The 13,980-nt window shown below is 48.1% G+C and overlaps 1 protein-coding gene and 1 long non-coding RNA gene across 9 annotated transcripts in view; one reads left to right on the top strand and one right to left on the bottom strand.

The window, feature by feature from the left end:
* LOC144337649 (uncharacterized) overlaps positions 1-13,845 on the bottom strand; it is a 32,224-nt gene extending 18,379 nt beyond the window's left edge. Inside the window, exon 1 of the long non-coding RNA XR_013411060.1 lies at positions 13,017-13,845. This is a non-coding gene — a long non-coding RNA (uncharacterized LOC144337649). The remainder of the gene's footprint in view (positions 1-13,016) is intronic.
* Positions 1-13,980, top strand: part of GFOD2 (Gfo/Idh/MocA-like oxidoreductase domain containing 2) — a 53,546-nt gene that overhangs the window by 34,994 nt on the left and 4,572 nt on the right. For 4 of the 8 annotated variants that reach the window (XM_028840426.2, XM_028840428.2, XM_028840427.2 and 1 more), the window contains 1 exon segment: positions 7,065-7,410. In XM_028840426.2, the coding sequence (XP_028696259.1) occupies positions 7,152-7,410 (259 nt within the window). In that variant the 5' untranslated portion in view covers positions 7,065-7,151. 8 annotated transcript variants of the gene reach the window in all.

Here is a 13,980-nt window from a genome sequence, read left to right as displayed (position 1 = left end):
ACCAGTGAGTGGGCGCATCCAGAAAACACTTTACTGAGCGCAGTGAATTCATTAATTTATTCATTCACTAATCAGTGGAGGGCCTGCTGTGTTTGTGGCCCTGAGGACACAAAAGAGGAATAAGTTTAGTTCCTATTGCAAGTGTATAGAAGGTCCAGCGGGAGGAGCTCCTCGTGGGGTACAGTCAGAAAAGATTTACAGAGGAGGGAAGATGCAGGGTAGAGAGGAGTTCCAGGAGTTGGTCATCTCAAAGAAAGCAGAAGCTGTGCTATGCAGAGGGACCTACCGCAGTCTTAATTTTTTTTTTTTTTTTTGGTCTAGGCACAATGTGGCTTGCTCCTGTAATCCTAGCACTTTGGGAGGCCAGAGTGGGCAGATCACTTGAGGCCAGGAGTTCAAGACCAGCCTGGGTGACATAGTGAAACCCTATCTCTACAGAAAATGCAAAAATTAGCCTGGCACAGTGGTGTGCACCTGTAATCCCAGCTACTCGGGAGGCTGAGATGGGAGGATCCCTTGAGCCTGTGAGGTTGAGGCTGCAGTGAGCCATGATCAAACCACTGCACTCCAGCCTGGGCAACAGAGCAAGAATCTGTCTCAAAATAAAAATTGTGATAGTGACCAAGATCAGGAGTAGTTAGCTTTTTAAAGGTAATCGGTAGGCCAGGCACGGTGGCTCACACCTGTGATCCCAGCACTTTGGGAGGCCAAGGCAGGCGGATCGCCTGAGGTCAGGAGTTCAAGACCAGCCTGGCCAACATGGGGAAACCCCATCTGTACTAAAAATTAAAAAATTAGCCAGGCATGGTGGCACATGCCTGTAGTCCCAGTTACTCAGGAGGCTGAGGCACAAGAATTGTTTGAACCCAAGAGGCGGAGGTTGCAGTGAGCTGAGATTATGCCACTGCACTCCAGCCTGGATGACAGAGTGAGACTCCATCTCAAAAAAGAATCAATAAATGTAATTGGTAAACAAAGGGACTGTATGGTATTTATAAAATTATTGGAAAAATGATGTTACTGAAGGAAATACATAGAAGTTAAAATAGTTGTGTTAGAGATTTTTCCCTCTTAATGACAGATTTGTCCTTTTAATCATAGTACAGAGGGTGAGAAGGTTCAGGAAAGTGTACATATGACAAACAGGACATTTTGTTATGGCTCCAAATGTAGATAATTTTTCACATGTGTTAAACATAGCTCAGAGGTTCTCATCTGGTGGCTACACACTAGGATCACCTGAGGAGCTTTAGAAGTGAATGATAAAAGTGAATGGTGAGGCCAGGCACAGTGGCTCACGCCTGTAATCCCAGCACTTTGGGCAACCGAGACGGGCGGATCCCTTGAAGTTGGGAGTTCAAGACCAGTGCCACTCCACTCCAGCCAGGGTGACAGAGTGAGACTCTGTCTCAAAAAAAAAAAAAAAAAAAAAAAAAGTGAATAATGGTCACCTCACTTCCATCAGAATGGCTAACCAACAGAAAGCACCAGAAAGTAACAAGGGTTGGTGAGGACGTGGAGAAATCAGAAGGCTTGCACACTGTTGGAGGGAATGTAAAATGGTACAGCCACTGTGGAAAACAGTATGTGGTTCCTCAGAAAATTAAAAATCTAATTACCATGGCCTGGCAATTCCACTTCTGGATATATGCTCCAAGCAAATGAAAGCAGAGTCTAGAAGAGATTCTTGTTCACCATGTTCATATCAGTATTATTCACAGTAGCTAAAACGTGGAAGCAATCCAGGTGTCCATTGATAGAGGAATGTATCAGCCATACAATGGCGTATTACTCAGCCTTGAAAAGGAAGGAAGTCCTGACATATGCTACAAGTTTCGTAAGGGTGAACCTTGAAGGCATTATGCTAACCGAAATAAGCCCATGACAGAAGCACAAATAATGTATGATTTCACTTATATGAGGTATCTAAAGTAGTCAAATTCATAGAGACAAAGTAGAATAATGGTTGCCAGGGGCTGGGGCGGGGGTAGAGGGAATGGGAAGTTATTATTTAATGGGAATAATGGGTATTTTTTTTTTTTTTTTTTTTTTTTTTTTTTGAGACGGAGTCTCGCTGTGTCTCCCAGGCTGGAGTGCAGTGGCGTGATCTCGGCTCACTGCAAGCTCCGCCTCCCGGGTTCACGCCATTCTCCCGCCTCAGCCTCCCAAGTAGCTGAGACTACAGGCGCCCGCCACCACGCCCGGCTAGTTTTTTGTATTTTTTAGTAGAGACGGGGTTTCACCATGTTAGCCAGGATAGTCTCGATCTCCTGACCTCGTGATCCACCCGCCTCGGCCTCCCAAAGTGCTGGGATTACAGGCTTGAGCCACCGCGCCCGGCCATAATGGGTATTATTTAAAGAGTTTTTAGTTTTGCAAGGTGAAAAGAGTTCCAGAGATGGGTGGTGCTGATGGTTACACAACAATGTAAATGTATTTATTTATTTACTTATTTATTTTATTTTATTTTATTTTGAGACAGATTCTTGCTCTGTTACCCAGGCTGGAGTGCAGTGGCTTGATCTCGGCTCACTGCATCCTCCGCCTCCCAGGTTCCAGCAATTCTCCTGTCTCTGCCTCCCGAGTAGCTAGAATTACAGGCACGTGCGACCAGGCCGGCTAATTTTTGTATTTTTAGTAGAGATGGGGTTTCACGATGTTGGTCAGGCTGGTCTCGAACTCCTGACCTCAGGTGATCCACCCTCCTCTGCTTACCAAAGTGCTAGGATTACAGGCGTGAGCCACTGCGCCCAGCTGTAAATGTATTTAATACCACTGATGTATATACTTAAAAATAGTTAAGATGGGCCGGGCGCGGTGGCTCACGCCTGTAATCCCAGCACTTTGGGAGGCCGAGGCGGGCGAATCACAAGATCAGGAGATCAAGACCATCCTGGCTAACTCGGTGAAACGCCGTCTCTACTAAAAATACAAAAAATTAGCCAGGCGTGGTGGCGGGCACCTGTAGTTCCAGCTACACAGGAGGCTGAGGCAGGAGAATGGCGTGAACCCGGGAGGCGGAGCTTGCAGTGAGCCGAGATTGCGCCACTGCACTCCAGCCTGGGCGACAGAGCAAGACTCTGTCTCAAAAAAAAAAAAAAAAAAAGTTAAGATGGGCTGGGTGTGGTGCCTCACGCCTGTAATCCCAGCACTTTGGGAGGCCAAGGTGGGTAGATCGCTTGAGCTCAGGAGTTCGAGACCAGCCTGGCCAACATGGTGAAACCTTGTCACTACCAAAAATACAAAAATTAGCCGGGGGTGATCGCACACACCTGTAATCCCAGCTACACGTGTGGCTGAGGCAGGAGAATTGCTTGAAACCAGGGAGGGGGAGGTTCCAGTGAGCCGAGATTGCACCACTGCACTCCAACCTGGGCGACAGAGTGAGACTCTGTCTTTAAAAAAGCAAAAAATAGGCCGGGCGCTGTGGCTCATGCCTGTAATCCCAGCACTTTGGGAGGCCGAAGTGGGCGGATCATGAGGTCAGGAGATTGAGACCATCCTGGCTAACATGGTGAAACCCCATCTCTACTAAAAATACAAAAAAAATTAACTGGGCATGGCGGTAGGCCCCTGTAGTGCCAGCTACTTGGGAGGCTGAGGCAGGAGAATGGCGTGAACCCAGGAGGCGGAGCCTGCAGTGAGCCGAGATCACGCCACTGCACTCCAACCTGGGCAACACAGCGAGACTCCATCTCAAAAAAAAAAAAAAAGTGAATTTTATGTATATTGTACCACAATTTAAAAAATTACATTAAAGTTTAAAAAGAGAAAAAATGATGATGATGTGGCCCACATCGCTCTCGTCTGATTCAGTGGGTCTAGGGTCACCAATGACGCTAATACAGAGTCGGGAGCTGCTGGTTTAGCTGAGGGAAATGTTGGATGGAGAACCTGGATATTCTGAGCACACCTACATCTCATCTTGGTTTTCTCACATGACATTGATCCCAAGCAAAGGACTTTTGTTTGGTTTTATTATTTATTGTATAACCCTTGTGATCAGAAGAAAAACTCTACAATGAATAAGGCATAATCATGTCTCAAAAAATTTGCAAAGTTCAAAAAAAATTGAAAAGAAACAAAAATCATTCATAATCCCATCCACCTCAGCAGCAAATTCAGTAGTATTCTGGTCCTTCTACAGCATTGAATAGAGATATTTTTATAGATATATTACAGATATCCTTATATATTCTCATACCTATTATCCTTCTTTTGTGTGCTTTTAAAAAAAAAACCCATACTTCTAATAGTGTGTGTTTTCCCCTTTCAGTGACTATGTGGTGAATGTCTTTCAGGTTATTGAGGGCCTTCTACTTCATGGTTTTCGGTAGCTCCACAGCATTCTTTGTCTAACCCATTACTTGTATTGGACATCTAGATTGTCTCCCAGTTTTTCATTATGATAGCCAATGCTATAGTAAATATCTGTATACAAAAAAACCTTTTTTGAGACAGTCTCACTCTGTTGCTCAGGCTGGAGTGCAGTAGCACTGTCATAGCTCACGGCAGTCTGGACTCCTGGGCTCAAGCGATCCTCCTACCTCAGCCTCCCAAACAGCTGGGACTATAGGCACATGCCACTATGCCGGGCTAATTTTTTTTTTTTTTAAAGTAGAGATGGGGGTCTCACTATGATGCTTATGCTGGTCTTGAATTGTTGATCTCAAGCAGTCCTTCCTGCTTTGGCCCCGCAAAGTGCTGAGATTGCAGACACATGAGCCACCACACCCAGCCCAATAAAATCTTTTTAAGTATACGCTTTATTTTAGCCAGTTTGATGGAAAAAGTTTTTTGGTATTTTTTTTTTCTAGTGAGCATTTTCCTATGTTTGCTACCATAAAAATTTTAATTATACTTAATCTACGTAGCAATTAGTTCTTTCACTTTCCTCTTGAACTGGTTTTTGTTGTCCATTCTTTTTTTTTTTTTTTTTTTTTTTTTTTTTGAGACGGAGTCTCACTGTGTCTCCCAGGCTGGAGTGCAGTGGCGTGATCTCGGCTCACTGCAAGCTCCGCCTCCCGGGTTCACGCCATTCTCCCGCCTCAGCCTCCCAAGTAGCTGAGACTACAGGCGCCCGCCACCACGCCCGGCTAGTTTTTTGTATTTTTAGTAGAGACGGGGTTTCACCATGTTAGCCAGGATAGTCTCGATCTCCTGACCTCGTGATCCACCCGCCTCGGCCTCCCAAAGTGCTGGGATTACAGGCTTGAGCCACCACGCCCGGCCTTTTTTTTTTTTTTTTTTGAGATGGAATCTCGTTCTGTCACACACGCTGGAGTGCAGTGGCACAATCTCGGATCACTGCAACTTTCACCTCCCAGCTTCAAGTGATTCACCTGGCTCAGCCCCTCGAGTAGCTGGGACTACAGGCGTGTACCACCATACCCGGCTAATTTTTTATATTTTTGGTAGAGACGGGGTTTCACCATGTTGGCCGGGCTGGTCTCGAACTCTTGACTTCAAGTGATCCGTCCGCCTCAGCCTCCCAAAGTGCTGGGATTACAGGCATGAGCCACCTCACGCGACTTCCTTCCTTCCTTCCTTCCTTCCTTCCTTCCTTCCTTCGTTCCTCCCTTCCTCCCTTCCACCCTCCCTCCCTCCCTCCCTCCCTCTCTCTCTCCCCCCCTCCCTCCCTCCCTCCCTCCCTCTCTCCCTCCCTCCCTCCCTTCCTCCTTCCCTCCCTCCCTTCCTTCCTTCTTTCCTTATTTTTTTTTTTTAGACAGAGTCTCCCTCTTGTTGCCTAGGTTGGAGTGCAGTGGCGCGATCTCGGCTCACTGCAACCTCTGCCTCCTGAGTTCAAGCAATTCTCCTGCCTCAGCCTCCCAAGTAACTAGGACTACAGGCATGCACCACCACGCCTGGCTAATTTTGTATTTTTAATACAGACGGGGTTGGCCATGTTGGCCAGGCCGGTCTCGAACTCCTGACCTCGGATGATCTGCCCGCCTCAGCCCCCCAAAGTGCTGGGATTACAGGCGTGAGCCACCGCGCCCAGCTTCTTCTTCTTTTTTTTTTTTTTTTTTTTTGAGACAGCGGAGTCTCACTCTGTCACCCAGGTAGGAGTGCAATAGTGTGATCTCGGCTCACTGCAACCTCTGCCTCCTGGGTCAAGTGATTCTACTTCCTCAGCTTCCTGAGTAGCTGGGATTATAGGCATCTGCCACCATGCCTGGCTAAATTTTTTTGTATTTTTAGTAGAGATGGGGTTTCACCATGTTGACCCAGCTGGTTTTGAACTCTTTACCTCAGGCGATCCACCCACCTTGGCCTCCCAAAGTGCTGGGATTACCGGTGTGAGCCACTGTACCTGGCCTCCACTCTTCTTTTTCTTTGTCATATATAGAATCATGAACTTTTACAGCAAGAAGGAACTTTAAAGATCAATCACTCCCCTTATTATACATTTAAGGCCTTGAAGGTTGAATGGTTTGACCAGGGTTACACAGAAAATTAAGTAGCCGAACAGAGACTTAAATCCAGCTTTATTCATTTTCCATTTTTCCTCCTATCATTCAGTCTCCATGGAAGAAGAAGAATCTACAGTTTTTCATCTTGGAACAGTATTTGTTTTTTCTTTCGAGACAAGGTCTTGCACTGTTGCCCAAGCTGGAATGCAGTAGTGCAATTATAGCTCACTACAGTTGTGAAATCCTGGGCTCATGTGATCCTTTCACCTCAGCCTCCCAGGTAGCTAGGACTACAATGAGCGCATGCCACCACATCCGGCTATTTTTAAATTTTTTTTTTATAGAGATGACATCTCGCCATGTTGCCCAGGCTACTCTCAAACTCCTGGCCTCAAGTGATCTTCCCACCTCGGCCTCCCAAAATGCTGAGGTTACAGGCGTGCGTGAGCCACCATGCCTGGCCTTGAGCCGTATTTCATTTGTGCTTTTCTGGCAGAGAACTTGTTGCTTCCTTATTTGAAAGTAGCCTTCGCACCACTGCACTCCAGCCTGGGCGACAGAGCAAGACTCCATCTGAAAAAAAAGAAGAAGAAAGTAGCCTCAGCTGAGTGTCTTCTCCAGTAATGACCAGTGTAATGCTTGCTATTCTAGGAGCCATGTCTGACCAGGACGTTTGGAAGATCATATCCATGCCGGAGGCTCTTGTGAGGAGATGAGTTGGTAAAGAGAGAGGCCGGGATGAAGATGCTGCCAGGAGTGGGCGTGTTTGGGACTGGCAGCTCCGCCCGAGTTCTGGTCCCACTGCTGAGGGCAGAAGGGTTCACTGTTGAGGCCCTGTGGGGGAAGACTGAGGAGGAGGCAAAGCAGCTTGCTGAGGAGATGAACATCGCCTTCTATACCAGCCGGACTGATGACATCTTGCTGCATCAAGACGTGGATCTGGTGTGCATCAGCATCCCCCCTCCACTCACCCGGCAGATATCCGTGAAGGCTCTAGGTACGCCCGGCAGGCCACGGCAGGGGCAGATCGTGTCTCCCTCTGGGCAGTCCTCTGAGGGTCACTCCCCTCCTCTGAGCTCTCCGTCCTAGGCTCGCATCTGCAGGGAGGAGAACTCTGGGACATCACTTGTCCCTGAAGCAGTGCTTGGGGAGGGCATATTGGGAGTTCTTATAACTATAGGAGAAAAAAGACATAGCCTAACCTACCTCCCATCTATAAATCCCTGAACAGAAACTAAGGAAATACTCTAAGAGACAGCCATCAAGGGGCTGGAGATGGTTCATAAACTTTGAGGTTTATGTGAAGTTAGAGGTCCGAGCCCTGGGCGCCGGGGAATTGCTTGTGACTGGTGTGTTTGTTCTCCCATTTCTGGGGCATACAGCACCACAGGAAGGAGAGGCTGTGTAGCAAGGCTACCATTTCCCATGTTTTGTCAGCGTTTGACTATAGTGAGCACACACCCTTCCTGCCGAATTGCAGTCTTGTATTGCCAGAGGACAGGAAGGCTCTGACAGCATTGGCTTCCCTGACAAGATCCGTTGACAGCCTGCTCACATGACATCTCCACTCCCTTGGGAAATTTTGGCTTGGTAACCTCCTGCCCCTGGCTGGGCGTGGCCTGCTGAGCTGTTCTCCTGCAGTTCCCATTGGTCTCTTTCTAGTCAACTGGAGTCAACTTCTTCTCTTTATCTAATATAAATCAGAACCTAGTTTAGTAAGTAAACCAGTAAACATTCAGCCAGAAATTTTTATTTTATTTTAGTTTAGTTTAGTTTAGTTTCGTTTGAGACGGAGTTTCACCGTTGTTGCCCAGGCTGGAGTGCGCTGGCGCAATCCCGGTTCACTGCAACCTTCGCCTCCTGGGTTCAGGTGATTCTCCTGCCTCAGCCTCCTGAGTAGCTGGGATTACAGGCACCCGCCACCATACTCAGCTAATTTTTGTATTTTTAGTAGAGACAGGGTTTCACTGTGTGAGCTGGGATGGTCTCGAACTCCTGACCTCAGGTGATCCATCCGCCTCGGCCTCTCAAAGTGCTGGGATTACAGGTGTGAGCCACCGTGCCCAGCATTTTTTTTTTTTCTTTTGAGACGGAGTCTCGCTCTGTCACCCAGGCTGGAGTGCAGTGGCGCAATCTCCGCTCACTGCAAGCTCCGCCTCCCGGGTTCACACCATTTTCCTGCCTCAGCCTCCCAAGTAGCTGGGACTACAGGTGCCTGCCACCATGCCCGGCTAAATTTTCTGTATTTTTAGTAGAGACGGGGTTTCACTTTGTGAGCTGGAATGGTCTTGATCTCCTAACCTCATGATCCGTCCGCCTCAGCCTCCCAAAGTGCTGGGATTACAGGCGTGAGCCACCACGCCCGGCCTACATTTTATTATTATTATTATTATTTTAATTTTTTTAGATGGAGTCTCACTCTGTTGCCCAGGCTGGAGTATGCATTGGCACAATCTCGGCTCACTGCAACCTCCACCTCCCAGTTCAAGCGATACTCCTGCCTCGGCCTCGCAAGTAGCTGGGACTACAAGCGTGTGCCACCATGCCTGGCTAATTTTTGTATTTTTAGTAGAGATGGGGTTTTGCCATGTTGGCCAGGCTGGTCTTGAACTCCTGACCTCAGGTGATCCACCCGCCTTGGCCTCCCAAGGTGCTGGGATTACAGGCATGAGCCACCACACCCAGCCTCAATTATTTTTTTTAGTGCCTCCTGTGTGCCAGTCACTGTCCTGATGTCATTTTGGACATTCAAAGCTGTGTTAGATTGGACCCCTCCCTGCCTTCAGATTTTATAGTCCAATTGAGGCAACTAGAAATAACACACATTACAAGGTAGATGACAGAAGACATAGTCACAATTCAAGTAGCATATACTTACTTGACTGAGTAACTGTTTTATGTGAGGTGATAGGAGCCAAGTGTCTCTTTGATGCAGCTGAAGATCTCTAGGTCCAGGAATTGGTGCCATGAGGCTGTCCTCCACTCTTCCTGACCACTGCCATGGTGGAAAACCTCGGGGTCTGCTACTTATCTCTCCCTCATTCTGAGGAATGTCATACGAAGGTATCTGTCATCTCTGGTCCTATGGGTGGGGAAGGATAAATGTTCATTGAAGTGAGAAAGAACTTTAGTCTGTCTGGTTGTCAATTTGGAGCAAGTAAGTTTTGGCCTTATTGTTTGTTTCTTCCAGAGAGCTCTCTCTGAGGATGTGTGACATTGGAGTTATTCATTCATTGGTCACCATATACTTGGGAGGTCAGACAGTGGCTCCCAGATTGAATTCAGAAATAGACCTAAGTCAACACTTTAGCAGCAAGTTGGTTCAAGGGGAAGCAAGCCGCTATGGTCACTTGACTCCTTGCCATCCCTTGTGGCTTGAATGCAGGCTGGAAAGGTGAGGTGTGTCCAGAGCCAGAGCCCTGGAGGCTCTCTGTCTTCTCCCTGAATTTTAGGGTTCCCCACGTAGACCATTTCCAAGCTGTACAGGAGGAAGGAGAAAACCCCAGGGTTCTTTGGCAGCAAGCTTGCTTTTTTTCTGGTTCTTGGTATGCTCCACCAGCAGCATCATCACCTGGGGTTTGTTAGAAATCTGAATTCTCAGCCGGGTGCGGCGGCTCACACCTTTAATCCCAGCACTTTGGGAGGCCGAGGCGGGCGGATCGTGAGGTCAAGAGATCGAGACCATCATGGCCAACATGGTGAAACCCCATCTCTATTAAAAATATAAGAATTAGCTGGGCATGGTGGAGGGCGCCTGTAGTCCCAGCTACTCAGGAGGCTGGGGCAGGAGAATCGCTTGAACCCAGGAGGCGGAGGTTGCAGTGAGCCGAGATCATGCCATTGTACTCCAGGCTGGGCGATAGAACGAGATGCCATCTCAAAAAAAAAAAAAAAGAAAGAAATCTGAATTCTCAGCTAGGCAACATAGTGGGATCCCGTCTCCACAAAAAAAGTTTAAAAGTTAGCCAGGCATGGTGGCAGATGACTGGTGCCAGCTACTCGGAAGGCTGAGGCAGAAGGATCGCTTGAGCCCAGGAGATAGAGGCTGCAGTCAGCAGTGATCATGCACTCCAGCTTGAGTGACAGAGTAAGACTGTCTCAAAGGCAAACAAACAAAAAGAAATCTAAGGCCGGGCGCGGTGGCTCAAGCCTGTAATCCCAGCACTTTGGGAGGCCGAGACAGGCGGATCACGAGGTCAGGAGATTGAGACCATCCTGGCTGACACAGTAAAACCCCGTCTCTACTAAAAAATACAAAAAACTAGCCGGGCGAGGTGGCGGGCGCCTGTAGTCCCAGCTACTCGGGAGGCTGAGGCAGGAGAATGGCGTGAACCCAGGAGGCGGGGCTTGCAGTGAGCCGAGATTGCGCCACTGCACTCCAGCCTGGGCGACAGAGCGAGACTCCGTCTCAAAAAAAAAAAAAAAAAAAAAGAAAAACACTTTGCAGGCCAGGCGCAGTGGCTTATACCTGTAATCCCAGCACTTTGGGAGGCCGAGGCGGGCAGATCACAAGGTCAGGAGTTCGAGACCAGCCTGACCGACGTAGTGAAACCTCGTCTATACTAAAAATACAAAAATTAGCTGGGTGTGTTGGCACGCGCCTGTAATCCCAGCTACTCAGGAGGCTGAGGCAGGAGAATCGCTTGAACCCAGGAGGCGGAGGTTGCAGTGAGCCGAGATCGCACCACCGCACTCCAGTCTGGGCGACAGAGCGAGACTCTGTCTCAAAAAAAAAAAGAAGAAAGCATTTTTGTAGAGACAGGATCTCCCTATGTTGTTCAAACTGGCTTCAAACTCCTAACCTCAGGCAATCATCCTACTTTGGCCCCTGCAAAGTGCTGGAATTATAGGTAGGAGCCACTGTGCCCAGCAGATTTCAGCTTCTCTAATCTCTCCCTTGACTTCCTGGCAGGAAAGCTAGATAAACTCAGGTAGACATGTCTTTCATGGCTACCCAAAGACCCTGTACAACTAGCCCGCAGGAGCCTGTTTAACTCAAGATGTCCTTTCAGTCCCACACTGATACTATTGGGTCCTAAGTTTAAGCATGCTGTTGTTCAGGGTTAGGCACGGTGCCTCACACCTCTAATCCAGCACTTTGGGAGGCCAAGGCGGGCAGATTGCTTGAACTCAGGAATTAAAGACCAGCCTGGGCAACATGATAAAACCCCGTCTTTACCAGAAATACAAAATATTAGCTGGGCACAGTGGTGTGCACCTGTGGTCCCAGCTACTTGGGAGGCTGAGGTGGGAGGTTAGCTTGAGCCCAGGAGGCAGAGGTTGCAGTGAGCCAAGATTATACCACTGCAGTCCAGCCTGGGTAACAAAACAGGACCCCATCTAAAAAAACAAAAGCATACTGTTTTTCAGGTTCAAGAAGAGAGGCCTTTCTCCCTTTCCTCACCTCTTGAGGCATGAAACAGGGATTCCTTATCCTAGTTTTATTACCACCAAACTCCTAGCAGTCATAAAAGTCCTTTTTCCTCTCAACCCACCTCCTCGCTGCCTCACACTGCAATATCCACTCTGTTGCCAGCAGTGAGGCATTATAGCAGGAGGCTTCTGAGGTGGTCAGAGTGGCAGCTCTCAAATGGGGTGTCTGAGAACCTCATTTCCTCGTTACATCCCTCCCTGGTCAGCCATATGTGTTCAGCAGCCAAATGGCAGAATTCACCCCCGGAACTGTGATTGTCTTATCCCTAATCTGGAAGGCCCACAAGTGTGGAGAAGCACTGGAGACCCTCCAGAAGCAGTAGTGCTAGCAGTCAGGGGCTACTTTCCCTGCTGGGCCCCATGCAAAGCCTGGCCACCCTACCCCAGGTATGTGACACTTGGCTGGCCGTTCTTTATTGTCCTGCTAGTACCTGTTGAAAAGCTTCTTTTATTAAAGAAGAGCAGGAGATTGAAGTGTCATAAATTGAAGAGATTGAATGATGTCATAGACTACCGACCCATATGCCTTGTTCCTTGCTACAGAACTGAGGTTTGTAATCCTGGGAGTTCAAGCCTAAGATGCCCATAAGTACGAATAACAGATGCTCTGTGGGGTTCTTCAGGGTCAAGGCGGCAGAGGTGGGGGTAGGAAGTAAGAAGAGCTGGAAGGGTTGACCAGAGGCACCAATTTGTCTCCTGTGGGCTTGGTCGGGATGTGAGCTACCAGGGGGCCAGGCTGGGCCTGACTCTCAGAGAGGCCTGATAAACAGTACATATGATAAAACAACTCCTGTATGTTCATTTTGATTTTATTTGTTTTTTGAGACAGAGTCTTGCTCTGTCATCCAGGCTGGAGTACAGTGGCTCAATCATAACTCACCACAGCCTCTAACTCCCGGACTCAAGTGATTCTTCCACCCTAGCCTCCTGTGTATCTGGGACTACAGCTGTGTACTGCCACACCTGTGAGCCATCTCACCCAGCGTGAAAATTAGATTTTCTGAAAAGACATTATAAAATCAACATGGGTTGGGCATGGTGGCTCATGACTGTAATCCTGGCACTTTGGGAGGCCAAGGCAGGAGGATCACCTGAGGCCAGGAGTTTGAGACCAGCCTTGGCAACATAGCAAGACCCTGTATTTACAAAAAATTTAAAAATCAGCTTGGCCGGGCGTGGTGGCTCAAGCCTGTAATCCCAGCACTTTGGGAGGCCGAGGCAGGCGGATCACGAGATCAGGAGCTCAAGACCATCTTGGCTAATATGGTGAAACCCCGTCTCTACTAAAAAAAATACAAAAAAATTAGCCGGCCATGGTGGTGCATGCCTGTAGTCCCAGCTACTCGGGAGGCTGAGGCAAGAGAATGGCGGCAGCCTGGGAGGCGGAGCTTGCAGTGAGCCAAGATTGCGGATTGCGTCATTGCACTCCAGCCTGGGTGACAGAGCGAGACTCCGTCTCAAAATAAAAGAAAAATAAAATCAGCTGGGTGTGCTGTCACGTACCTGTGGTCCTTGCTACTTGGAAAGCTGAAAGGAAGGCTCTGCTTGAGGCCAGACCAAGACTGTAGTGAACCAGAATCATGCTACTGCACTCCAGCCTAAGTGACAAAGCAAGACCCTGTCTCCTAAAAAGAGGAAGAAGAAACTAAATCAGATTTTCAAAATACAGAACATAGAAATTATTTACCTGGGGCTGACGCGATGGCTCACGCCTGTAATCCCAGCACTTTGGGAGGCCAAGGTGAGTGAATCACCTGAGGTCAGGAGTTCAAGACCAGCCTGGCCAACATGGTGAAACCCCGTCTCTACTAAAAATACAAAAAAATTATCTGGGCATGGCGGCAGGCGCCTGTAATCCCAGCTGAGGCAGGAAAATGGCTTGAACCCGGGAGGCAGAGGTTGCAGTGAGCTGAGATCGCGCCATTGCACTCCAGCCTGGGCAACAAGAGCAAAACTCTGTCTCAAAAAAAAAAAAAAAAAGAAAGAAAAGAAAAGAAAAGAAATTATTTACCTGGAAAATGTAGTTTCTATGTGAGTCTTATTTATTTATTTATTTATTTATTTATTTATTTATTTATTTGGGACAAAGTCTCATTCTGTCGCCCACGCTGGAGCGCAGTGGCTTGATCATAGC

The sequence above is a fragment of the Macaca mulatta genome, chromosome 20 (assembly GCF_049350105.2).
Source record: "Macaca mulatta isolate MMU2019108-1 chromosome 20, T2T-MMU8v2.0, whole genome shotgun sequence".
NCBI classification, from domain to species: Eukaryota; Metazoa; Chordata; class Mammalia; order Primates; family Cercopithecidae; genus Macaca; species Macaca mulatta.
Note: the sequence above shows the minus strand (reverse complement) of the source record. Positions and strands in the feature narration are given on the sequence as shown.